The sequence below is a fragment of the Homalodisca vitripennis genome, chromosome 4, assembly GCF_021130785.1.
Source record: "Homalodisca vitripennis isolate AUS2020 chromosome 4, UT_GWSS_2.1, whole genome shotgun sequence".
NCBI classification, from domain to species: domain Eukaryota; kingdom Metazoa; phylum Arthropoda; class Insecta; order Hemiptera; family Cicadellidae; genus Homalodisca; species Homalodisca vitripennis.
Genome location: NC_060210.1, coordinates 160267016 through 160293805, shown reverse-complemented (window position 1 = coordinate 160293805; position 26790 = coordinate 160267016). Strand labels below are relative to the sequence as shown.

The 26790-nt window shown below is 33.5% G+C and overlaps 1 protein-coding gene across 2 annotated transcripts; it reads left to right on the top strand.

Annotated features, from left to right (window-relative positions):
- The first annotated feature begins 4730 nt into the window (after positions 1–4730).
- On the top strand, positions 4731–25807 carry LOC124360462 (SET and MYND domain-containing protein 4-like). 2 transcript variants are annotated; one of them, XM_046814114.1, is made up of 6 exons: positions 4731–5636; positions 10377–10623; positions 11413–11534; positions 14192–14890; positions 24877–25040; positions 25428–25807. In XM_046814114.1, exons 1-6 carry the CDS (start codon positions 5127–5129, stop codon positions 25648–25650), a joined length of 1965 nt encoding a protein of 654 aa, XP_046670070.1. In that variant the 5' UTR covers positions 4731–5126; the 3' UTR covers positions 25651–25807. The 2 variants fall into 2 exon arrangements, with proteins under 2 accessions (XP_046670070.1, XP_046670071.1); XM_046814115.1 differs by lacking the exons at positions 4731–5636; positions 10377–10623 and adding an exon at positions 10838–11275.
- Positions 25808–26790: the final 983 nt, after the last annotated feature.

Sequence of the window (26790 nt, the reverse complement as noted above, 5' to 3'; positions counted from 1 at the left end):
AATAACTAGTTAAGCAAGGGCAAAGAACGGGTTAATAAATAAATAAAGCAAAAAGAATAATTTAACACAGCCTTAGCCAGGAAACTTACGAGGATTGAGATTGTGAGTTATAACTGAGCGTATTTCAGCTGGTTTGAATTTTTATAACGGTTGAAGTGGAGAATACTCGGTATTTTATGTTCGTTGTTTACAAAGGCGTCATTTGGTATACATCGATGAAATACTTTGTAAATGCCTCAGATTTTTCAATGTTATTTTTCGTTCAGTTTCCATAAGATTTGTTTAATAGGGGAAACGGATATCTTAGACCGCTTAATTCCGTAAGTTACTTTCCATAACAAATAGTCTGTTGCTTTGGCTGCTCAGTGAGACTGAATCCTCTTCAAACCACTGTTTGTTTTAAATGTAAATAAAAATCTTTTCAGATGATTAACTGCCCTGTTGAAGTTTGCCTTACTTACCATTTGGATTTCTACTGTTTTGCCACATTCATCTTAATCTTCTTTTCTCAGCAATTTTACATGATGTAAGAGGATAATATAACTCTATCGGATCAACTTTTGAAGAACAGTGTAAGGGTGTAGCCTCTTTGGCATAACATTGCGAACAAGCAATAAAGTAGTCGGTAGCATTTTCTAAATCCTCAACACTTTTCAACAGAATACTCAAATTTAAATATATTGTTATTAATAGTAAATACTGAATTTGAAATGTTTTCTTATTACGATAACGAGGTTCAAAATAAATAAAAAAAAACAGTAGCAATCGTGGGACTGCCGATAGAAGTGAAAACGGAACTATTAAGTTGAGAGTAATTAACAATACGTTATAGTAGCAGTACATCTGTAATTGTAAATGTGACGCGTTTTTAATTTTCCAATTTTAAAATCAACGAAAATATATTATCAAATAACTAGAAATCTATTTTACCACGCTAGTAAGATAAATCTTATACCGTAATAATACTCATTTCATGATGAAGAGGTTAAATATTAAAAACATAATTAAAATGAATAATGCTAAATTTTAAATGCAAATATTCGTACAAATATTAAAAATGTTTAAAAATATATTCGTTGTTTTCATTATTCATTTATCTGTATACAAATATGTTGTAATTGCTCAATATTAATAGTTAGTTAAACATAGAATACAAGTGAGTAAACACCGAGTGAACAACAGTGCGTTGAACACCGTTGTAAATAATACAGTTATTGCTACGGATAAAGTATATAATTGCAATAACAATTAAACCCACAATATTTTTAAAACTAATAAATTAGTTAAATTAACTTGGTTCTTTCGTAAAGGTATTTTTATTGCACAATAAACTAATTTATTGAGTTAATACGGTATCAGTGAGCCAATGCGCCAACTACAGTTCCGGCAGAAACGTTCACTCATCACTTTATACGCTACTACAGGCTAAACTAAACTTCCAATAAAAAAAATGATAAATTACAAAAAAAAATATTCATCTATTTTCACACAACTTTCTCGCTGACAAATTTTGTCTGACCAAAAAAATAAAAAAAATCCTCGCTTACTACTTTTTTCTTGTCATTGTAAACGCTATGCAAAATGTAAACAATAATCAAAATTATTTCGAAATTTTTTTAATATTTAAAAATGTAACCAATAGATTGCCAATATTAAGAGCTTTAATTTGACGCATCTTACAGAATTGTACGACATTGGCTTCACTTTTAAATCGCGAGAGGAAGCCGTAAAGGTCACTGATTTTCGCAGTCTGTTTTCATACTCCGCCGGGACAGTTTTAACACAGCGAGACTGACTTTTTCATGCAGGTTAGTAGTCCGCGGCCAAGTCTACGGTTAAAAAACACAGCGAGACTGACTTTTTCATGCAGGTTAGTATCATTAGCATGTCGGTGACGCGAACCGAGGATTTTACCCTCTACCAAAACGCTCAACGCGCCTAAAGAAGTTTTCACTTCAAAAAATCGAGACATTGTTTCTTTGTGACTCTATTTCTTATATTGATCAAATTTATTACCTTGTGGCTGTTTTCTTCGATCACCGTTTTAGTCTTCAATAGAAATGCATGCTCTTCAGCACAGCCCTATATGCACGTTCTGGTTTTAATTGGTGAGTATGGAAAGAGAAATTCAAGTCTACGAGTCCTTTGATTATTTTTCAGTAAGCGCCAGGAGATGATGGAAAAAGTTTAATTCTGTCTTAATTAAGACACTTTAAAGAGCATTCAGTTTTACTTACTATTGAGTGTAGAGTTTTGATCATCGGTAAAACATTTTTCCCTTATATATATTAGTTATATATCACTTTTATTAGTTTATAAAATTTGGTCAGTATAATTTTCACTAAAATCCTGTATTTCTGAAATTATTTTATTTGCATTGTCATTATATCCTAAAAACGAAATTATGGATTTATAACCATATCTTGTTGTGCCATATCTCGACGTACGTTTTTTTGTCGTTTGAAATTGTAAAGTTTAATTTATCTGAAAAAGTTGGTTAATAGTTTTACCTTTCTTTAGAAAAATTTGTATTATATGTTTTACATTAGTTATTTTATAAGCGAATGTAAGGTAATGTTTAATATAATTGAGTAAAAGATAAAATTATAGCCAACAGAAAGGTTAATTTTGTCCCATATTAAATTGAACTACTGCTTTGTTAGATAGAAAATATACAATCGATTTATTTTTAAAATCTCGTCTGGATGAAACTATTAGTGAACTGGAATAGGAGTTAATGTTAATCGAGCTGAAATTGAATTTAGAATCGAATGAGCTTTGAATATTGCTATTTAATGATGTAGTAAGTTAATAAATTTTACGATGATTCATTAATAAATAAATTAGTAGTTCGAGGATTTTTCAAACCAGTATTTTACCATACATTTTAGTCATTTTGCAAAGATTGTTTGGTGTTGTAAGTTTCTAGTGTGTTAAAGTCAACGTAGCTACTAATTGCAGTGTATGAATTTATTGTATACATTTTGACAGCTTTTAAATTGGAGCTTAAGTAACCTAACCTGACTGAAATATTCCATAACCAAGGACAGTCTGCAGAAGCAGGGATAAATCCAGACGGTGTGACATTTCGGATATTTACGCCAATAATAATATGAGTAAACTGATAACAGTCACAAAAAAAAAAAAAAAAAAAAAAAAAAAAAACTGTAAAACACAACTAGATTAGAGAAGTTTTTTGTTATTTTTCTAATCATATATAATGTTGTAAGTATTGTGGTTTATATTTTCCTAACAGATTTTTTCATTAACATTAACTTTTGTTAGTACAGATCAGATGTTTATATAACGGTTTGTTTAAGTTTCAGTAAAGCTGTCATCCTACTTTTAAAGCATGTAAAAACATAAACATGCGGCTATATAACGAAGAAGCGTGGTGTTACGTTCCGGGACTCGAAACGAATTTTTCCCCATGCAAAACATGCATCCAAAGCCCGCCAAAAGAAGTAGACACTTTGAAAAAACGGAGTATATCAAATCAAACGAAGGATGCTGACAATTTAAACTAAAGTAACGTGCTGACGTTACATGTTTAATTTATCACGCTTTAACAAATCAAAACACAAACACACACACACACACACAATTGTATATATACGTATACGTATGTTTTGTATATACACAAATCTTGAGTATATATAAAGTTGGCAATAAAGAAATATAAGTTCTTGCTTTTCAACATTTGGAATGTAAATTGACATATTGACCATTCGAATTAGATTCGAACGCTTCTGACATTCGAAAGTTTTCGATTGTATCTTCTCGCAATCGCCCATCACGGTTTGAAAGTCGACAATCACTACTGAATAAACAATCGCTACCAAGCTCACGGCGCCGTCAAATTGCTATCGTCGCTATGGGTTTAGGCACAATAAGTTGTATAAAATGGTGCTGCACTTAAAAATAGCGTTGAAGACATAATTTTAATATACGTTTTTATCATTATTATGTTAATTAAGTAAGGCCTGATGTGGTGACAACGCCACCGAACAGTACTTGCAGATATAGTCTCACAAAAGAACAAAATAAATTCTTGGGGAGTCCAAGGGTTGCCCATGTAGCGTGAGGTTCAAGTTGAGAAGCCCAAAGCTCTCTATGTCTTAGTACAAATGATGTTAACATGTTGAGCTATACGTAGATCCTAGGTCAAAATCATATCCGGGACACAAACCATTGATCGATTGAGTACTTGTACCTGAAGGCGGTGCTGAAAAAATTGGAGGCTTTATTCTGTGTAAGTTAACGCTTCTACACTTTTCCAAGTCCATATTAATGAAGTCACACCTTGTCTAGTAATCAAGATGTTCCGTAGGTTCCTATAATCGTCAATGCTGGAAGTTCGTGTGCAAATCTTGATGTCGTCTGCAAATAGGAAGAAATCTGTCTTTATTGAAGACGCAATGTTGTTAATAAAGAGGCAGTATAGTACCAGTCACCGGACCCAAGTTCAATCCTTGCGGCAAACTAGAAGAGACACAGAACTCCCCCGAGAAGGCCGAATATTTCTTAGTATGCCATAATCTTTTATAGCCACATTAGTGTATTTAAGTTTTATCTAAATTCATTGATTTCTTACACAAATTAGTTAGTTCCGGTAGATGACAACAATACAACCTGCAATCGTTTCAACAATTAAATGCAAGTTAACTATTCGAACTGCATTTAACAAACGTTTCGATTGTAACGTCTCGCAATCGCGCATCAATCATCAATGTCGACTTCGTTCGTTATTAAATCAAGTTCCTAAACAAAACAATTAATTGCAGAATATTTTTTAAATTTCATATTGTATCTTCTGTAAACTTGTGCGTACTAACTATTATAAACTTGCGGTATTCTGAAAGCCACGGTTGGTTTTTAGAACGTATTACAATTGTTTTCAAATGGATAAAAACATTTTTAACCTCAAAGTTATTTGAGGTTACTTTGGCATGTCTAGGTGAAATTAAGATTTATATTAAAGTAGCACAAATATTTACTTCAGACAATGTAAATCTTGAAGTTACGTCAATGGTAAATTGTTTAAGTAACAGTGGTATTATTTGTATATTAAAAATTTTAGCCAGCTAATATTCTTTTTGAAGGAAATATCTAGGCCAATACAAATAATGGAAAGTGAAGGAAACTACTTTTCACAGAAGCTAGATCAACTTTTAGATTACATAAAAGACTCCAACTCAGACGAGTCATGTTCTAAAATGCTAACTTCATTAAAGCATGACCATGAAAAAGTTGAAATGGCTTATTGTTTATTTTTGGAAGCTGGACTGTTAGACCTATCTGAAAAAATGAGAGTTAATCCCAAATCATGTAAAGAATCATCAATTTTTAGAGACAAGGGGAACAAGGAATTTAGACTGAAACAAGATTTACTTGCAGTGCAAACATATTCTCTCAGTGTAGCATTTGCTCCTGCCAATTCTGAGGAATTGGCTCTAGCGTATGCTAATCGTTCAGCAGTAACATTTTCCCTTGGTGAATATACAGTATGCATAAAGGATATTGATAGAGCACTTGCAGGTGCATACCCTGAACACCTTCGATATAAATTATATGATCGTAAAGGGAAATCTCTGAAGTTTTTAGGAATGAATAAATCAGCAAATGATTCATTTCAGGTAAAGACCTTTTTCTCTACAGCAAAAAAAATAATTAATTTGACCAGATAAGTTATTACATATTTGATATTGCTAGTCATTTAATAACTTAGTTGGCTATATCACAATATAACTACAAAAGAGCTCATTTTGAATTGTAGCCTATTGCTCTAGTACTATAATGTTAACATTTCTGTTTTATTCAAATATTCAGATATTCGTTATTATAAAAGATAAGGTTGTTGGATTATATTTGCATTACAAATTTCAACATCGTTACAAGTCCCCATGGCAAAATCCCATAGGCAGATTTTATTTATTATTTTCTTTGTTTGGAGCTTATTTGTTATGCTCATCATCAACCTCAATTAATTATGATTATTTAAATAAAAATATTCTGCACGTCTTCAGTGTGGTGCTGATCAATCATTTCGTTAAGATGTGTACATTTTGCTAATGTACATATGATAGTAGGAATGTTGTTTTATACTTATAAGTCATTTTAAAACTGTTGTAGGCTTTTTTACTTATTATTATATGCTAGCAATTTTGTTTAACCTTCAATATGTGTAATTAGTTTTGTTATAGTGCGGGAAAAACTACACAACATTTTTAATGTTGCGTTTAGTCATATAACACAATGTGTTTACATTTGCAATAAAATAATTATATTTTTTAAAATTCCAAACAATTATTCAATGCAAGAATCCGTACATGCTAAAGAGAATGAACTAACGGAGAAACTGCGTCATGTTCTGAAAAATTTATTGATTGGTAGTTGTGAACTTAATGGCCGGAGTGGCAAAATATGAGTTTCATGTTATTAACCTATTGCTGTCGTCCTTCTTATTCTTCTTAACAAAACAATATAAGGTTTCAATGGGTGGAAATGAGAAATAATTAAGTAGAACACTTTTCTTGTGCGGAGTAATATTTCCTTGTTCTATGGGTGTCACGTGATCTTGTTATGATCCTAAGTCAACCTCCTACTAGTTGCTGCTGATGACAGCTGTAACACCATCTTTAATTACCAAACTCTTACTTATACACACAATTTTTATATAATTTATGTGTGTAACTGCTTTTCGTTTTATAGGCTTATTATTGTTCCATACATGTGCACAAAGTTTATGTTTTTCTGAATCTAGATAAAATTTGATTTTATTTTCAATAGTTTATTGAAATTAAATAAGGCTATTGCCACTTATACAAATTTAATGTAAATAAAAGTCATTTGACAGGTATTTGGTCTTCCGATCATATGTTAGTTTGGTTATTTAAACGCATATGTGACAGATACGGCCAAATACAAAATAATTGAATCGTAGAAAGTGAGGGCTCTGTGGTTTAATGGTAGCACATTCACCCGGCAAGTGAGAGATCCGGGTTCGAGTCCCAGCGGAGCAAGTACTTTTTGCGATTCAATGTTTATTGAAATTATATATATATATATATATATATATATATGTATTTATATGTATATTCAGAATGCAAGGAATTGTAAAACATAAATATATCACAAAAGTAGGGCTTTTTATAAGAAATTCAGCAATAATGGAAAGTTGTGAGCCTATTTAAAAATGTTAATTGCATTCATGTAATAAGCATAAAAATTAAGGTAACATTTCCAATATAAAAGTTTACTATAACATTAATATTTTCTGTGTTCTCAATGGCGTCTGTTTATTACTCTGTATAGTTATTTCTAGTAGTTAATAATAATAAATCGCTTAGTTATTGTTAGCTGGTAGGCAAAATCTGAGAAAATAACCATATAAATTGTAAAAACACAGAAGCAATGGGATGGATCCGAGTGTAGAGAGGCGATGTGGTCTAATCCATGTAACCAAGTTAGCATATGCAGCCACAGATTCTGTATGCTCATGCAACTTAACAATTTACAGTATTGTTAAACAAACCAGTTGGATTTTTCGAGTGGAGCGGAGCGATAACATACTGACATAGCGAGTATTGCTAGACTGTAATAACTGTCTTGTTATTTTATGCTCTTGTGCAGTGGATGTGGAACTTTAAATTGCATGTGTATCAAGTTAAGTTAATATTCTGATGAATATTATAATAAAAATATTTAATTTTATTTGATTAGTGTTAACAATTTTTTGCCTATCATTCGTGGGTCTGAAAAATTTCATTGCTGCCTGTCTATTTTTGTGTCTGTCCGCACAATATCTTGAAAACAAACTGACCTATGGACTCGATATTGTGCATGAATCTTCATGTTTATATGAGGAACACCGAGTTAGATTATGGTACATGTCACGCAATGGGATTTGGCTGAGCGTTATTAATATTGTAACAAGCGAATATTTATACATTGGACTTATGGTTAACCATGATGGTAACGACAAAATAGTAGGAAAAATAATTTTGTAAACAAACCGTGTATTCATAAGTAATTTTAACATGTGACATATTAACAGATGTAGCCTAATTATGAACATCATTAAAATATATTGTCAAGTAATGTCAATTTTTATTGTAACTTGGTGGGTAGATTGTTATTATTAAAACACTCACATGAAACCCAGATGAATGAACAAAATTTGAATGTATCATGTGGCTAGATATATCAAAAAGAGTTCATCTATAGAATTTGGCATGGAAATTCATCTTTATATATATATTTCTTGTGTTCGTGTGTATATGTGACTGAATTCCTCCTAAATGACTGGACCGATTTTAATGAAATTTTGTGTGTGTGTTGAAGGGGTTTCGAGAATGGTTTATATTCATGAGTAGGTCCGATTTAAATAGTTTATTTCATTAATTTTTTATTTATAAATCGTTGTTGATGTTAGAGTGTTTTATATTGGATCCGGCAGATTGCGCTACGACACGTAATACAAAGTGAACTGATACTTTCAGCTGAAGTTCATCAGAGAGGCAGAAACATTTGTTTACATTGAAATTTTAGTAACTATTAAATTACTGTAAACTGCTTGATCAGTAGTGTAATACAGATTGCAGAGACGAAGTTTTTATCTAATTTTAAATTGTGATTGCACCAATGATCAATAATCGATCTAATGCCATGGAAATGCTATTTATACGCTGTTATAAAAACTACCTCATTAAATAAAGCTGTGAATGTTTGCACATAAAGTAATCGAATCTGGTTAGCTCCTTTAACATTGTGTCTGGAATTTTTACTGTAGTTATTGAAAAGCAAATGGGGATAACACACTCTGCCCTTATACTAGAAGCATGTACCCCTTATACATATTTATTGATCGGTAAAAATATCAAAATCACTTAATCACCAAAATTTTATTTAAGTTGAATTCCGAAACCAACATATGAGACCATTGTTTTGGTTAGTGCAACAGCATAAATCAATTGTGGAACTGTAAATAGATTAGACTGGGGGTGAATTTAAACAACCAGAACAGACTCATATTGACCGCAGCAACTTTTTAGTTGGACGATACACTTTCGTCATTGGGTTAAAAAGGCGAACTCTTATTGTTACTGAAATCGTCAGAGCACTACAATAAATTATCATGGAATGTTGGAGGTGATACGAATCTTATATAAACTGTTTCACTTTATGACTTCAGGACCCCAAAATGCTGTTCTTTAAACTTAAATCTAAAATGGATCAGGAGATTGGAATAGCTTTGAGTGATTATCAATTATCTCAGGGGTGTTTATTATGTCATAGATAAATATTACATGAATATATTGTCCGAGTTTTCAACAGGAAAATGCGTGTGAAGCTGCGGGTAACTGCTAGTTTCTACATAAACAAGAACGACTTCATTGTTGTTGCCTGTCCAACCATGGAAGTGACTGAGTATCGTTAAAGCCTTGAAGTCAGTAGGTCGACACAATTTCTTTTTTGTTTGCCAAGGGATGTAAAATTATCTTTGCCTTATGATTAGCTGTCAATAGTGAAATAAGTTTGAAATTTTACAATGAACCTCAGCGAAGCCTGTTACGTGACAGTAGCATATTCCTATCTTGTTTTATTGACAACTGGGTTAGATCACATTTAAAAAATCATTAAACATCATATATTTAAACTATCATATTTTAAATTATAACCATCAATATTACAGATGTTTTAAATAAGTCCCTTATTACATCTTAAAATGAATAATTATGAGACCTTTATTCTATCTGGTATTCTGGACAGACAAGTGAAATCATAGTGAATCACGAAATAGCCTGATCTCACTTAGATCTGTTTGAAACCCGTAACATAAATTACTGTAAGTAAGCGTTTTTACTCTGCAGAAGTTGTACGCAAACTTGGACAGCCATAAATTGGTATGGTAGTTAATGCTCCATTCCTCACTAGACTCTGTATGTGTGTGATGTGATCGCTACCACACCAGCTCTGCTTCACCTTGCTGTTTATGTGTTTTCATCTTTATAGCAGCTTTTAAATTCCAAATTGAAGTAGCTATGTGAGCTTATCGCTCAGAATACATGTGATTTATTCAATATTTTGTTGTTGTATTATAAGCAATGAGCAATAACAATCCAGAATCACCTATTTTTCATCAGGATTAAGCTGCTACCATGGCTCAGAGACAATCCGCAGTATGACACAATTCCTTTGTTTATTTGAATAAATCTAGCTGTGTTCAAGTTTGCTGCAAAATGCTCTCAAATAATAAACTATAATGGTAATTACATCTTGCAATACAACCCCCAATCAATACATTCTGCACTATCTAGATATGTTAAAACATAAATAATAGCAACAATAATGATTTTCTTATATATTTTTCTTAGATGGCACAGAATTGTTTACTTTCATCCAGACTTGAAGGAGAAAAACTAAAATCCATATCATTATCTATGAGTGAGCAAGTGAAGAGTTATTCTGGAACTGATATTATCATCAAAACTGTTGAGAATTGTATGCCTTGTCTCTCTGAAGGTAAAAGCAAAACAATATTATCTGCATCCTCTTTGGTTGAAATTCAGTATACTAAAGAACTTGGGCGCCACCTGATCGCCTCTGCTGATATTGAGCCAGGTATGCGTTAGTTTTAATAATATTGTATTTCCATTTCATCTTTAGAGTAATCCTTATACCAGTAACTGTTATAAATCTCCAAGTTATGATCTGTATGCTCTGCATATTTATTATGATCCATTTAATATAAATTATTATTCTCCAGTTGTTATAAATAAAACAGGTGCTATATTACATAAACAGTTACAATGTTTGTAAACAATGAAGGCTTGTGTAAAGAGGTTACACCATTGTTTAGTAGCCTACATTATCATAATCATTCAATAGTGTAGTAACTTAAACATCTTGTGGTTCAAATTGACAAATGAATAATGCTACAAAGTCATTTCACAAGCAAACAACATTTCAAAGTGCTAAATGCAAAACGAATAAGAGTACTAGCACTCTGTAAAACGGTGCTGTGAGTCTTTCAGATGATCACAAAGGTTTTTGAAATTCCGTCGAAATTGTAAACAAGACAAAGGTGACCAAAACCAAAATAGAACTGTACTCTGATACCTTAGGCTCATGTCATGTCGTAAAGAAGCCAGTAAAAATCTATAATATATTAAATGTAACCAAAATATGGAGCGTCTCAATGTGGTAATTTATGCCATGCGTACCATCTCAAATAGGAATGCTGCGGCAGTGAAAGAGTTAAGCAAGATTGAATGTTAGTGTAATTTCTATATGTTCAAGTAACAAACTGTATGGGTTTAACTTTGAATTAAATTTTTAATGTGCTAATCATGTAGGTTAAGATTATATTTTAAAAGTCAATGCTCTATATTAATACAATACTACTTTCAGGTGATGTTCTTGTGATAGAAGAACCTTATGCATCTGTGTTACTGCCAACTGCATACAAAAATTACTGTTTCCACTGCAAGAAGAGATGCCATGCTCTTATACCTTGTCCCAATTGTGTAGAGGTGAGTGTGTGTTTAGATTTCTATCCTCTCTCTTAATAGACAAGTATGTGTAGTTTAAATCTCTCTAGTTTTAGATGGCAGTTACAGAACACCCATGGGTTATGGGGCTCTCATTGTCAGCTGATTGAAACATATTTAACCCTTGGCTGTTCACACAACAAATTTCCTAAAAATGCTCAGGTGCAAAACGTGTGATACCTAAAATTGTTCAGCTTATTTGACATATTTGCAGTGTTTTACTTTAACCCTTAGAGCGCTGAATACAAATTCCTATATTTTTGCCTAGCGTGCTATTAGGGTATAAAATAAATTTTTAATTTGCTTAAAGTTCTATTTGATTTAATATTTTTAAAGTTATCATAGGATAAAAAACATAAAAACTTAATTTTTTTAACAAATTTTGTAATTTTTACAGATTAAAATGTATAACAAAACAAAACGTGGGATTTTCCAATTTAAAAAATATTTTTTGAAATTGGAAAACACTTTGAAGCAAGAAGTGTTTTAAATTGAAGTAACAATTGCTGAAATAATATAACTGTAAGAAATGTTCAGAAAAAACGTAAAACGCGCAACTCAACACAGGAACAATCTTATGCGCAGGTCTCGTGAACAGCACTGGTCGCCCTCACTACGTGGGAAATCCCGTAAGACGCGCCAGTCAGAATGGCGTTCAGTTGCTATGACAAGCAGTTTCGGATCGGTAACGGGTAGCCGAGAACAATGAATCGAGCGCAGTTGTTGTCTGAGGTTCGAACAACATTCTACTTCATTCTATCGGCAGTTTTACAAACTATAGTTCATGACAAAAAATAATAACATTAATTGCAAGATTTACTGTAATACGCGTCAAGCGTCATTTTCACAGTGGAAGATTTCTCGTAATACTCGTGGTAAGGGTTAAAATGTGGAACTTTTTTTATATACGTTATGATATTTGCATGAAATTGATTGTGTTCATCAGATGCCTTTTTTAAAAAAAATGCTCAAGCATATAAAAAGGTATAATTTGTTTTACGTTTATTTATATTGGTAGCGGAATATCTAAAAAGTAAATTATATTAATTATGAACAGATCCTACAAAATGTCAAGTTACTTTGAGAAACTAATATAGTCTCTGCCATAGGAAATAAGCATGCACCATGGCCATCCAAATCAGTGCTATGTTTTTATACTCAGTATCGTGTGGAAACGTAGAGAAATGAGTAAAACTATTTATATTGAGAAATTAAATTAATTCTTTATCATTGGTATATAAATACGCTATTAAAACAAAAAAAGTAACTTTACCGAAACATAACACAACAAAATATCGTTGCAATACAGTTTTCAAAAAAATAAATATAAAAATATATCATTTTAAAACAGTTTTTGGAAAATAGATACATAACGATACCTCATTGTAAAACAGCCAAAGCTTTAATGATATAATTGTAGTTACAATAAATGAGGTTGATGTTTGTTTCTATGTCAAAAGATGAAAACTGGAAAGGTGAAATAAGGAATACTTGTTTGGGGTGCCTCACCAAAGAGAGAAACTGTGTAAAGCTCAGAAAAGTGTTATAAGAGCCATGATAGGAGCAATTTTCAGATCCAGCTGTTACCTTTGTTTAGAAAAGTTCAAATATTGACTATTTAGTATTTACATCCTTAAAATGTTACTAATGTTACACAAATTACATATAACTTTCAAACTTGCAAATCTGAACAGTTGTTCTAAGTCACAAGAGATAAGACTCTGCTATATTACCCATCACATAACCACACACTTTTTGATCAACGTCAATTATATATGAGTATGCATTTATATAATAAGTTATCTGTACAGTTGAAACTTCTTGAAGATGCATAGTTTTCTACAGTGTTACATATTTTATTAATTGAAAAATTGTATTAATTAAATTGTATTACAATGTTAATTAATTTTGCAATAACAACCTTGATAACCTTTCATTTCATTATTTAGGTTTAGTTTATTAATTGTGACAATAGCACCAGCTTGTAACACACAGTTTGTATTTTATCAGATGTTTGGTGCAATAAATATATTTTATTTATTATTTATCTATTTTATTTGTTCTAGTAAATTGTAAATTTAAGTGAAAAACTTGAACCAAAAAAGTTACTGTTTAACTCTATTGTAACATAAAGTCTCATTGCTGTTATATTATTGTTTATGCATTAATATAATCATTAAAGCAAGTAAAATTATTTAATGAAATAAATTCACTTACCACTTGTTATTCTTGGTTACAATTATTATTAATGTAACAATTCATGGAGGCAGGTATTTTCCTCAATTTTTAACAGTGTGTCGGTGGAAGCACATTTTAGGTGCTCTTCAGGATTTTTGCATAACAGTACTATTTATTGGCAAGGTATCTGGATGATATGTATATCATTTTATTCAGGACAAGAAGAATGGCATATATTATATTAATTGTCACCTGTGACCCAGAGGGTTAAAATACTACTGATTTATTTGTCTTATTTGCTGCAGTTAAGCATTGTATTTATTGTATGTATTTTCACTTGGTACAGAGACCCAGAGCCAAATGTTCTCTAGTGGCATTACCCATAGCTCTGAATTTCAGACAAAATAAAGCTCATAATATTTTGCAGTTCAGATTGTTAAAAAATCTTTTGAATTTTGCAGGCGATGTATTGCAGTGAAGATTGTTGCTCAGCCAGCTGGGACAAGGACCACAGAGTGGAGTGTTCTCTTCTTCCACTGCTCATAGCTCTGGGTTTTACCAAGATAGAACTGATCGCAGTTCGGACTCTGTTGAGAGCCACTCAACAAAACAGATCTCTTCAACATTTGTTGAATACATTACCTCAGATAGAATCATTCAAAGATGACAAAACCAAAGGTTTTAATGAGGACAGTCAATACAATTCCTTGGATTATAAATCAGTTCATCACTTAGTTGGAAATATGGAGCTCAGGTCAAATCCAGACATATTCAGAAAGGCTGCAACGGCTGCTTATATACTGCATTTATTGGATAAGAACACTGATTATTTCACCTCAGCAAAGTGTCATGAAAGTAATGAGATGTTTTTGAGCTGTAACAAATTTGAAAATAAACCTTTAAATTCAGTGAAACTTTTTGTTGGTGGACTATTATTTAAATATTTATTGATTGTACCTTCGAATGCACATGAAATTTCAGAAATGCTGGTGAAGAAAGTGCGTGGAAAGGTAGTCTGTGAGAGTCTGGAGATCGGGGGAGCTTTGTACCCAGTCTTATCACTTATAAATCATTCTTGTGATCCAAATGTGGTCCGCCATAGTCATAATGGTGATCTCAATGTCCTAACGGCTATTCAAGTCATTCCTACTGGAACACAAGTCAGTATATTCACAAATTCCTTACTACCTGATGCTTGCTGGTGTGCCTTTTCTTACTTATTTTTTAAGGCATAACATAAATTGTTTTATTGTTTAAGAACTATTGTAATATAAACCTTCAATTAACAAGAAACAACATATCATAAGTCATGTGGGTTACTTGTGCCTCTCAAAATGAAATATAGTTAAAAAAATTATACCACATAATTGGCACAAATTCTTCCATTGCTTATGTAACACCACAAAATATTTCCATTACGTTTTTTTGTTTGCTACAGCCAACTAAATATAGTTTGTCCAGCATCCTTATCCTGGAGCTCTAGGCAATGTACCATTTTGTCACAACCCTCCCCCACTTGATCAATCTTTCCTCTCCATATCTACACACAAACAACAAAATCTCAACTTCTTCTATGACATATTTACACAACGAGACTGAAATTAATAATTTTACAGGATATTTCGTGTTAGTGTATTTTATCCCTAGTATTAACCTAGAAACATAAATTAACCTTTTGTAATTCAATAGAAAGAAATTTATCTCCAGTTTTAAGAGCAGGATGTTTGATAAACTACTATAGATATCGGTAATAATAAATACTCAGCGTCACTGAAAAATGTCAAGCTAGGCTGATGACGTGAGTGATCCATTGACACGAGTAAAGGTTTAGACAAGAGAAGTAGGGGATGTAGCAACGATGTGACGCGGCAATATGATTCACGTCAAAACAAGAAACCTTCAAGACCACATCCAACCGTGTCATCGTACCACACACCTCCCACCCTCATGCCCAACACTGACACTGTTTCACTGTCACATACAGGATAATTAAATAGGCCTCTTGTACCTAAGTTAACCCTATGCACTCGAAGGCAGTATTTATAATTTGTCCTTAGAGCTCTACTGGCCACCACCATTTTGTTGGAAATGCAGTTTAATTTTTGCCGTTATGTTATCTCAGCTTGTATATCAAGCTGTAGTGGCCAAGATATAATACACCCATAGCTCGTAAGGCCAGCACCTAAACATAGCAGTTATTTTCTAATATTCTCTTTGTTTTAAGTGCTGAATTCTATCGAGCAGCTTGCTTTATTTTTTTTCATTTCTTCTTTAAACATTTAAAATTACTATGCAAATAACGCTGAGGATATTGAAAAATAATTCCGATCTGGGGAGGCAAGCAACAAATATGGCCACCAAGCTGCCAATGAAAGTAGCGTGGCCATCTGTACTGGCCATACGAGTTGGGAGGATAAACTATGGCAAAACTAACGGCCAGTGCAGCTGGCCTTTCGAATGCAAATGGTTGTCATATTTGATCTGATTAAAGTCTAGTTTTTAAGTAACATTTATCTAACATTTTGCTCACTATAAGTGTAGTAATTTATTGAAAGTTTTACAAATTTGTATCTTTTTGCCGCCCTAGGCAGCCACCTATTTTGCCTAATGGATATGTCGCCCCTGATTATCCTTTGGCTAGCCTCATACACCGGTTTACCTAGAAACTTGCCAATCTCCTCTTGGTACTTGTGTCATAGCGGCATTAAGAATATTCTGGCTTCCTCATGACAATCATACTGGCAACAATGTCATATGAGCCCCCTGAACAGTATTGAAAATCAGTGCCAGCGTTGGGCCATGGCTCTTTCAGAAGTTATTAGGCAGACTTGAACAAAACTGTGTTAACACTAGAAGCCAGTTTCTTCCTATTATGTGCCTTTGACATTATTTAGTTGAAAATGGAATATTCCTAATTCTATCTTGATACTAGAAAAATAAAATTATACATAAAGCTAGTGTATTTCCAATGCCCCAGTTAACTATTGGGATGGAAGTGATTGTGAAACTTTTATGTCACTTAATTCTTTATGGATGGGCCATTGATCTTTCTTCTTAGCGATAACTGTTAATTCTTTGATTATTTTGTACTATATGTATTGGATAAGACAATGAGTGGTTAATGGTTGGGCACATTTGGCACTGGCTTGTAAATAACACTATCACTCCCCCTCCTCATAACATACCTGTCATCAACCATATTGCCATATCATTATTTCTTACCATAATTCTGCTGTTACTCTAGTTCACCCACAAACACTGTGATGCTCAGTGGTTTTATTTTTAAGTGTTTGACCTTACTAATATGTAACTACAAAAATACTAAAAATTTGTTTGTTTTAGTTTAATTACAATATAGTTATTATGTACGTATGTCTTAAAAAAAAATTAAATGTTTTATTTAGTACTGCACAAAATTATCAGTGGAGCCAAAAGTGGTTTAATACATTATTCTAGATAGTTTTAATTGTGTTTTAGTAAGTAACAACACAATTTGCTGTACCTTAGCAAAACAAGAAACAATAAATAAACACAATACAATATAATAAATTCAGAGGTACAAGTTGGCTCTGTACCTAGATTTTTATCTGCTGTTAAAAAAAGTATTTGATATGTAAATCATAATCGCAAATATACTTAGTTAAAAATAATTATGAGTTTGTTCCAATATTGCATTAAGGAAGAACAACACTCATTGATTTTACTTTTAGTTGAATAGGGTTCCAAAGTTGGTGAAATCCAAGTAGGAAAGAGTACAGGAATAATTGTTTGAACCACTCAAATATTTATAGTAAGTGTCTGTTACAATAAAAATAGTGGACACCTGGAGTTGCAACTTCCTCCCTTAGATTTTGTATTAATGATTAACAGGACAACAGATGTAGATGTGACGGTGCCAGATTGCTGGGTTGTACAAAAATATTATCGTGAAGGAATATTCAGAGCCACAAAGTGATGGGTTCAACATATTTATCCAGTGCCAGAATGAAATCCTGGCAACGATAACACTTAGTTATATTGCACTGGTAGCTTGGTAGCTTGGGCGGCTAGTCAGACTATTATTTTTGTAATTTGTAGAAGAATAGATTATAATACAAGGGCTATCCAGAAAGTGGATTATGTTTTGATGTAAACAAAAAACAAAGTAAAAGAAAGAAATTGTATTGTGTGTGTGTGTGTGTGTGTTTGTGTGTGTGTATATATATATATATATATATATATATATACATACATATATATATATAAGTATATATACTCCTGGCGGAGCAAGTACTTTTTGTGATTCGTTTATTGAAATTATATATATTTGAAAGTGATTTAAAATACTCTTTTTCAAAATAGTCACCAAACAAATTTAGGCACTTATCGTAGGGGTGAACTAGTTTTGAAATTCCAGCTTTATAAAATTCTGCCGCTTGAGACTTAACCTAGTAGTCACACACTCCCACAGTTCCATGTTGTCAAAGTGCTGTGTCACAAGCCAGGTCTTCATTATTGGAAACAGGTGGTAGTTGCTGGTTGCAAAGTCCAGACTGTAAGGCGGATTTGGAAAACACCTCTCACTTAAATCATTCAGGATTTCTTGAGCCTGATTTGCCGTGTGTGACCAGGCATGGCATTCGAAAACAAAATGTTTGAACTTAACTTTCCTCTGTGCTTGTTTTATATTGCTCTTTAACTTTTGCAAGGTTTCACAATATTTTGCAGAATTTATGGTTATGCCACGTTCTAAGAAATCATGAGTGTGTCCCCACTCCATAGACTGTAATTTGGTTTCACAATTTACGTGTTTAACCCAAGTCTCATATCCTGTAATTATTTGATCGCATAGTGATTCACCGTCTTTGTCGTAAGTGCCCAAAAATGTCAATGAAGCAGCCATATGCTGATTAGGGTGGGCTGAAAAAACTAAATTTTCGAGTATCGAGTTCTAATAGGGCTCAAAAGTTGCGTATTCTTGAGCTAGTTAAGAGAAAAATAATTTTAAAAATATTATTTAAAATCTTTAGTTCCCGCAACGAGCTTAAAGTTTTGTAAAAGTGTACTTTTTTGCTATTTTCAAAAAAATATTTTAAACCATCTTATGATGATTTTTTTAATTGTATTACCGTATATATATATATATATATATATAACATTTATAAGTCCATAACGTCAATAAAAATATTTAGATACTTTAAACAAACATATAAGGTTCTCAAGAAATATCGTAATTATTAGAAAATTGTACGAAAATAACAATTTTTCTTCAAAGAGTAAAACATCACAGATTTGCAGTTCTTCGCCCATTTCACCAATGTTTTGGTGGAATGACCCAGAACTCACCACGGGGAGGTGGCTGCAACTCGAGTTCCACCCACACCCTACCCAACCATCCAACCAAATAGGGTGTGTTTGAATGTATTTACATTATTTACATGTTCTACGCTTCCCTAAGTTTACATACCTTAGAATGACGTCGAAGGTTTAAACTCTGATTTATGTCCAAATTTTGGCATGACAGACCTTGATAACAATGTGGTTCTGATAAATCCATCTCTGTTATCTTGACCACACACTTTGTCCGACGCTTCTGTCACTAACTTAACACACCTTTCCACGGCTTGTGTGTGGCAAGGAAAGTTCATGAACTCGAACTCTGGTAAAGTTTTGTCCCTCAAATAGGTTGATATTGTTTCCGTTGTTAATTTCCTCATCATAGGAGGAGGAGAAACTTTGCATTTAGACCACCAATCAATGAGCTCACTGTAGTCCTTAGCTTCAAACTTAAGAGTGGTGTATGAAATATTCTTACAGCCGATTTGCTGTTATTTTCCACACTTCTTACCTTCAAAACTCTTCTGAAACCTAACTCTATTATATGTAGTCTTTCGTCAGTTATCATTGTTAACAGCATGTTTTCTGGGTGACAGAAAAAGGAGTTTCTTTCAATCACAGGATCGATAACTTTTTTTATTTCAGCTGACAAATCTCTGGTAGTTTGGATTACTTTAAACACATGTTTTGGTCCATACTTCACGGAATGATGGCGTTTTATGTCGAACCAGACTGGTGCATAGGTCTTCATTATGTATTGAACAAGAATCTTCAGTTCATTTGAAGGATTACTATCTGAAATGTACAAACGTAACACCCTATTAGCACAAGTCAACCAACGGGAATGACTTAGAGGTCCTGGATCTCTATTAGCCAGATCTGGAGTACAATTGCCTGTTTGGATGGTTCTGACGATATTGAGAAGGTACTGCTGATCTTTGCTTAGATCTTTTGTGTCAATATCTATGATTTCAGATTCTACTTTTTCAAACTCCACAACAGGCATTTTGTTGCAATCGGGAAGACGTTTGCCAATAACTCCACTGAAAGTTGAAGGTCCTGTAGATTCTCCATCCAAGAACTGAAATAAGTGCCTATACGGTAGTTCATTAAAGTGAAGTAAACAGATAAACCAATGGAGTGGACGATTAATTTTGGCTTCGATATTTCGAATTACTCCGTTTTTCCAACCAGTATTGGTTGTTGTTCCATCACAACCAACAGCTTCTACCTCATCTAAATCAAAGGAATTAATTATCTTCAAGGTACTTGAGAATGCTTTCTGCAATCCCTTGTCCAGTTGAGCTGTCTGGGCTTATATGACATATGTATTGGCCTCCTGGTTCTCGTACAATACTTATGTGTTCTTCTTTCTTGACCCTACGGTACATTTTATTTCCAAGTTTATCCTGGAAAAAAGTATTGTCTTTTCTCCCATCAAAGTAGATTCCCTTTGTTTCTGTATTTTCGAGGTCTTTTTCTCTAATAGCCTGTCTTGTCTTTTGTTTTTCTCTTCGAATTTTATTTTTGTCAATTACTAGTGAAGTATCTGACTCTGATACCATTCCAAGATCAAATAGCACACTCGATGCTATTGCTGCCGTTGCTCTGTCAGATATGCCAAATCTGTCACTAACTAAAGCAGTTGATTGAAGACTGAGTCTCATTTGAGATGTATTGGAGGGGGTTGTTGGTGGATTAGGTTCAGTCGGATTTTCTTGCGAAGATCTTCCTATTTCCTTGGCTTCCTTTTCAAAACCACCATTCAAGTTTTCCCGCAGGCTCTCTGCTTGTTTCCTTTCTTCTTTCTTCAAGAGTTGATTTGTCACTACCTTATCTACACCCCCAACGCATGTCTTCCTATTAGTTCGCTGATCATGCAAGAACTTTCTCTCTATGATAGGTATCTTTTTCTGTTTATCACAATTGCACTCCATTATAATGGGGCAGTCACAGGAACTTGTCTTTTTCCCACATTGACAAGTGTATATCATTTGACATTTACAAGCGGCAATGTCGAAAAGTTTTGATTTGGATTCTGTAACAAATTTCTCTACTTTCTTCTGAAACGAGTCTTTTTTATGATCCCTATTATATGATTTTCTCAAGTTGTAATATGAATCGTGGTAAGACCGAATCATTTGGACAACTCATGTGTGAGATACAATTGGAATTGAAGCTTTGACATAAATAGCTTCAATCTGAAAAGCAACATTCTCCGCAATAAGAGAAAAAGAAATGTTTTTCTTTGTTTCTGATTTTACTGACAACTGGTAACTTTCTTCGAAACAACACAACATAACATCCTAATATGTAGGAAGACTTACCCCATTGAGGCCTTTGGATAAACCGAAAATAGGACACCGGTGCGACTGTCTTGTTAATAGTTTGTTTGAAACAGCCATTTCACCGCCACTACACAGAACACACAACTTTCAGAACTAACCGATCGCACAGTAAAAAAACTAAATTCATTTGAAACACAAACAAAGGTAGGTCAGGTAGGGAGGTTTCATGTCGCGACTTGCTTACGGCACCAGATGCCTCAGAGGTTTCATGAGTGACTTGTTTTCTACTCCGTGCCTAACTTCCTGCTGCTCACCGCGTGAGTCATCAAACTACTAGATTATTTGTTTTTAAGGAATTTGTTAGAGATTTTCGTTACATTTTGCAAACTTTATATGTTGGTTTAAAGTATCTAAATATTTTTATTGACGTTATGGTCTTATAAACGTAGTATATATATATGGTAGTACAATAAAAAAAAAATCATCATAAGCGAGTTTAAAATATTTTTTCAAAGTAGCAAAAAAGTACATTTTTTAGAAAACTTTAAGCTCGATGCGCGAACTAAAGATTTTAATTAATATTCTTTTTATTATTTTTCTCTTAATCAGCTCAATAATACGCAACTTTTGAGCCCTATTAGAACTCGATGCTCGAAAATTTAGTTTTTTCAGCCCACCCTAATGCTGATTGTTATGGGTTTTGTTAAGATTTTTTATACCCATCTTGCACAAAATGTATGTTAACCTAACTTCTGTGTAACAATTTCATGTAACAAACTCCTTGAAATTTGGAAAAAATAAGTGAGAGTTCTGTTATTATTAATTGGTGGTCTTTTTTAATCTCATCAACTTTAGAGATAATTTCATTGGTCACAATGCTTGGCCGTCTACTTTGTTTATCATCATGCACATTACTTTGGCCATTTTTAAACCACTCGCGCACTTCACCTTCAGTAATCACATCGTTCCCATAAACTTTACAGAGTTGGCGATAAATCTCAATTGGTTTATTGTGTTTAGACAACAAAAACCGTATTACCGACCGTACTTCTCTACTCATGGGATTTTCAATATCGTCACACATTTTAAACGTTATTGTAAAACAAGCAGTGACAGTAACCTCTCACTAGCATGGTTTGATGGCAACTGAATGGAGAAACGCCCTGACATCAAAATGGCTGCATTAGTCCTGCCCCTAGTAATGATAGCTCTTTTATAAGTCATTAGTAGAGTATTGAGTGATTAATAACAGATTGATTAGGCCAAACAAAGTTAGTCTGGTAAGCAGTGTAGGTGATCTAGGTACTCTTTTATTGGGTTGATGCTGGACTATTGAATATTTTGTATTTAGCCTACACTAAGCCCAGAATAAGCAATAAAGTGATATTACAAGTATACCATTTTAATTGTATTTCCACAAAGCTACCTGCATGGCGGTTGAGAACTGTGACGAAGATACACAATAATAATGATAAAATTAGTGTTGTTTATAGTTATATACCTAAAAATAATATTAAATAATTATAATTTTGATTAATTAAATGGAGAACAATTGAACAAGGTTTCAGTGTTCGCTTGAGATCATGTTAGCTAGCTAAGGTTTCGTATTAATTAAACTAACAGGTTTTGAAATATAGTGGTCTGTCAAAGTTACTTACTGAATAACCATCATACATTTGTACTCAACCTAGCTGTATTTGGTACCATTTTGTTCACAATGAACAGTGTAATACAATAATAATAAGTAACTGGGGTAAATATTTTCATTTGAATTTTTGCAGTGAGTGAGGAACTCTTTTTTGTTTTTTTGCATGTAAAAAAGGGGGAGGTGTATGCCTGAAAAATACTGTTAAGAATATATTTTTCAAATTCCGAGATAGCCTAAAGGTCACACATTCTTTCATAAAATGTATAGTTTTGTAGTTCTGAGTCTTTAGGTAAATAAAATAGTTTTAGCGCAAAAACTGAAAGTAGTACAAGAAGTGTGGGTTTCGTGATCAAAAAAACATAAATTTGTAAAAATGTTTATAAATTGTAATAAACTGTAAACCAAACTAGATGTACGTGTGCCCCTGTACCTGTCGTCAATGAGAGGACTACATGACCCAGCAAAGTTTCCACAGGTCTGGACTAGATGTCCGTGTGCTGTAGTACCTGTGTTAATGATTGGATTAGAGGGACTACTTGACCCAGCAAAGTTTTCACAGGTCTGACTAGATGTCCGTGTGCCGTTGTACCTGTGTCAATGATTGGATTAGAGGGACTACTTGACCCACCAAAATTTTCACAGGTCTGACTAGATGTCCGTGTGCCTCAGTACCTGTTGTCAATGATTGGATTAGAGAGACTACTTGACCCAGCGAAGTTTTCATAGGTCTAACTAGATGTCTGTGTGCTGTTGTATCTGTGTCAATGAATTAATTAGAGGGACTACTTGACACAGCAAAGTTTTCAAAGGTCTGACTAGATGTCCGTGTGCTGTTGTATCTGTGTCAATGATTGGATTAGAGGGACTACTTGACCCAGCAAAGTTATCACAGGTCTGACTAGATGTCCATGTGCCGCTGTACCTGTTGTCAATGATTGGACTAGAGGGACTACTTGACCCAGCAAAGTTTTCACAGGTCTGACTAGATGTCCGTGTGCCGTTGTACCTGTGTCAATGATTGGATTAGAGGGACTACTTGACCCAGCAAAGTTTTCACAGGTCTGACTAGATGTCCGTGTGCCGTTGTACCTGTGTCAATGATTGGATTAGAGGGACTACTTGACCCAGCAAAGTTTTCACAGGTCTGACTAGATGTCCATGTGCCGCTGTACCTGTTGTCAATGATTGGACTAGAGGGACTACTTGACCCAGCAAAGTTTTCACAGGTCTGACTAGATGTCCGTGTGCCGTTGTACCTGTGTCAATGATTGGATTAGAGGGACTACTTGACCCAGCAAAGTTTTCACAGGTCTGACTAGATGTCCGTGTGCCGTTGTACCTGTGTCAATGATTGGATTAGAGGGACTACTTGACCCAGCAAAGTTTTCACAGGTCTGACTAGATGTCCGTGTTGTCAATGGAACGGCAAGAGAGACTACTTGACCCAGTTCATTTTATGTCTACAGCAGTACAAACTCACTGGCTAGATGAAGTTGAAACCGCCCATTAGGAAATAATTATGAAAGTGATAGAATTTTTTGTTTAGTAGGGAGAGAAGGCAATTTAATACTCAGGAATTAAGAAACTAAAATCAACAATATAATGAAACAATTATCCCAGACAAACAGGAAGACATAAGTGATTACTTTCTTGTGTTTCTCTCTTCGACTGATTATAATCCCCAAGGCTCATCACACTGTCAGTCTCAACACATGATGTATGGCTGTGTGAGTGAATGTTTCATATATAAAAACCACCCTATCTGTAGTGTTAATGAATGAATAAAATTTGTTATGGGTGGTAACATTCATTTTATAATGTTAGCTTTGTGACCATCTATATGCAGTGTGAGATGGTAATTAAAACTGTATGTTCATTTGATTGCCTGATACAGATTGTGGACAACTACGGTTATCACCACGCCCTGCATGATGTCACTACCAGACAGAGTGAACTGTCTTCCCAATATCACTTTCACTGCCAATGTTGTGCCTGCATAGAAGATTGGCCTTTATACCATCAACTTCCAAATAAGTATCCTGTATATTTAAATCCAAGGTAAGTAAATTTTTTTTGTAAAAGTCTGTATTGATCGCTGAGATGAATAATACAGTGTGCCCCAAAAGAAACATAGTGTGCATTTATATAATACTCCATTTAAAACATATTATCAGTAGTCCAAAAGGTTAAATTTTAATTTATTATTTTTATTTTATTCTGTTCACAAGAACATTTTGTTGTGAAAACTGTTTAGTAGGAAAATTTCCTTAATGTTAGAAAAAGGGCAGAATACTATATTTACTAAAGTATACAACTAATAGATTGTAATAATTATTACTTAATTGCTCAAGGTTTATCTAGATTAACCAAACTTCCAGCCTGTTATGCATTTAACTAAAGATATCTCATTTTTTGTTAATATAATTAGATTCTGTCATTTTGCAGTTTGAAAGATGAAGTTAATAAGTCTTCAAGAATTTTTAAAGAAGTTTTACAAGATATAACTTCTGGGAAATTGGATGGTAAATTGCCATTCTTGATGGCTCACTTGGCCCTTCTACACCGAGTCATAAAAAGGCCATGGCGAGAATATAGCGCTTGTCAAGAAGCCATCAAGCAGTGCCTTAGTGTGCAGGCGAACCATTATCTAGCACCAACCAGTCTCTGATTGTTAATGTTATTGTTCATTGAGTATTTTATTTTAACTATCAATTGTTGAATTTCAGCTATTTGGTTACATAAAATATGAACTGAATGCTGAGGCTAAAATTTGGGAAATGTTAATGATTTTTAGTGAGAATATAACATACATGCTTTCATAATAACCCTTTGAGTGTCAATGGATGATAAACCGGCCGTCCTGAATTAACAAAGAAATGTCAATGGTCAAGAAACCAGTAATATATCTTGCAATACATTTTGTTTGGTTAAAAAGTGTTATGCATTATTAATATGATAAAAATATCTCAATACTTATAAAATATTAGTCTTCAATATCAAAATGTGTTACAAATTTATAAAATTTAATTTGATTTATTAGAATAAATGTTACGTAGTCACAATAAATAACATTAAAATGTATGCTTTCTTTATACCTATCTGTAGAGTGTAGGTCTTTGTGTAGATTTTGTACGTATATCTTGTAACTTAGTGGCTGCAACTGGGGGGGGGGGTGGGGGGGGGGGGGGGTGGGGGGGGGGGGGGGTGGGGGGGGGGGGGGGTGGGGGGGGGGGGGGGTGGGGGGGGGGGGGGGTGGGGGGGGTAATTTATGCACTAACAGTAGAACTTGATGGTTTCAACTACAGAGTTTGTCTGAAAACCAAGTTTCTAGACCTATTTTAGAGAACAAAATTCAAATTTTTTTGTTATAAAATACTTTTTAAAAATATACATTTTACATCACAATCGCACATAACAACTATTGTGTGACAGATGCATTAACTTCCAAAACAATCACTTAAAATAATATTTACGATTAAGTTTAATTTCTTAAAAGGACGCATATGAAAGCTTCGAGTGCCATCCAAGTTGGATGGTCTTTACTTGGCCATCGCTGTCATACTTCTAACATCAGTATCGTTTCTTAGAAAGTCAGTCGAGGAACAATTTATACATTTTTATATACCTAAACAGTATCGTATCACTTACCAGTATAATGCAGAACCTGATGTCCACTCGATAGTTTATATTATAGTGGTAAAATTTTGATTTTAATAGTGGTTTTTTTGTATCAAAGTGTTCAGTGAGTATGTATAGTTTGTTATTATACAAACAATTTGGATTAATAACTGCTTATAAGGACAAAAAT

What these genes read in the sequence shown, in the direction of transcription:
- LOC124360462 (XM_046814114.1), top strand. Translation starts at nt 5,127, where the DNA reads ATGGAAAGTGAAGGAAACTACTTTTCACAGAAGCTAGATCAACTTTTA. An exon ending in CAGCAAATGATTCATTTCAG is followed by an intron (nt 5,637 to 10,376) that starts GTAAAGACCTTT and finishes TATTTTTCTTAG; the next exon opens with ATGGCACAGAATTGTTTACT. An exon ending in CTTGTCCCAATTGTGTAGAG is followed by an intron (nt 11,535 to 14,191) that starts GTGAGTGTGTGT and finishes TGAATTTTGCAG; the next exon opens with GCGATGTATTGCAGTGAAGA.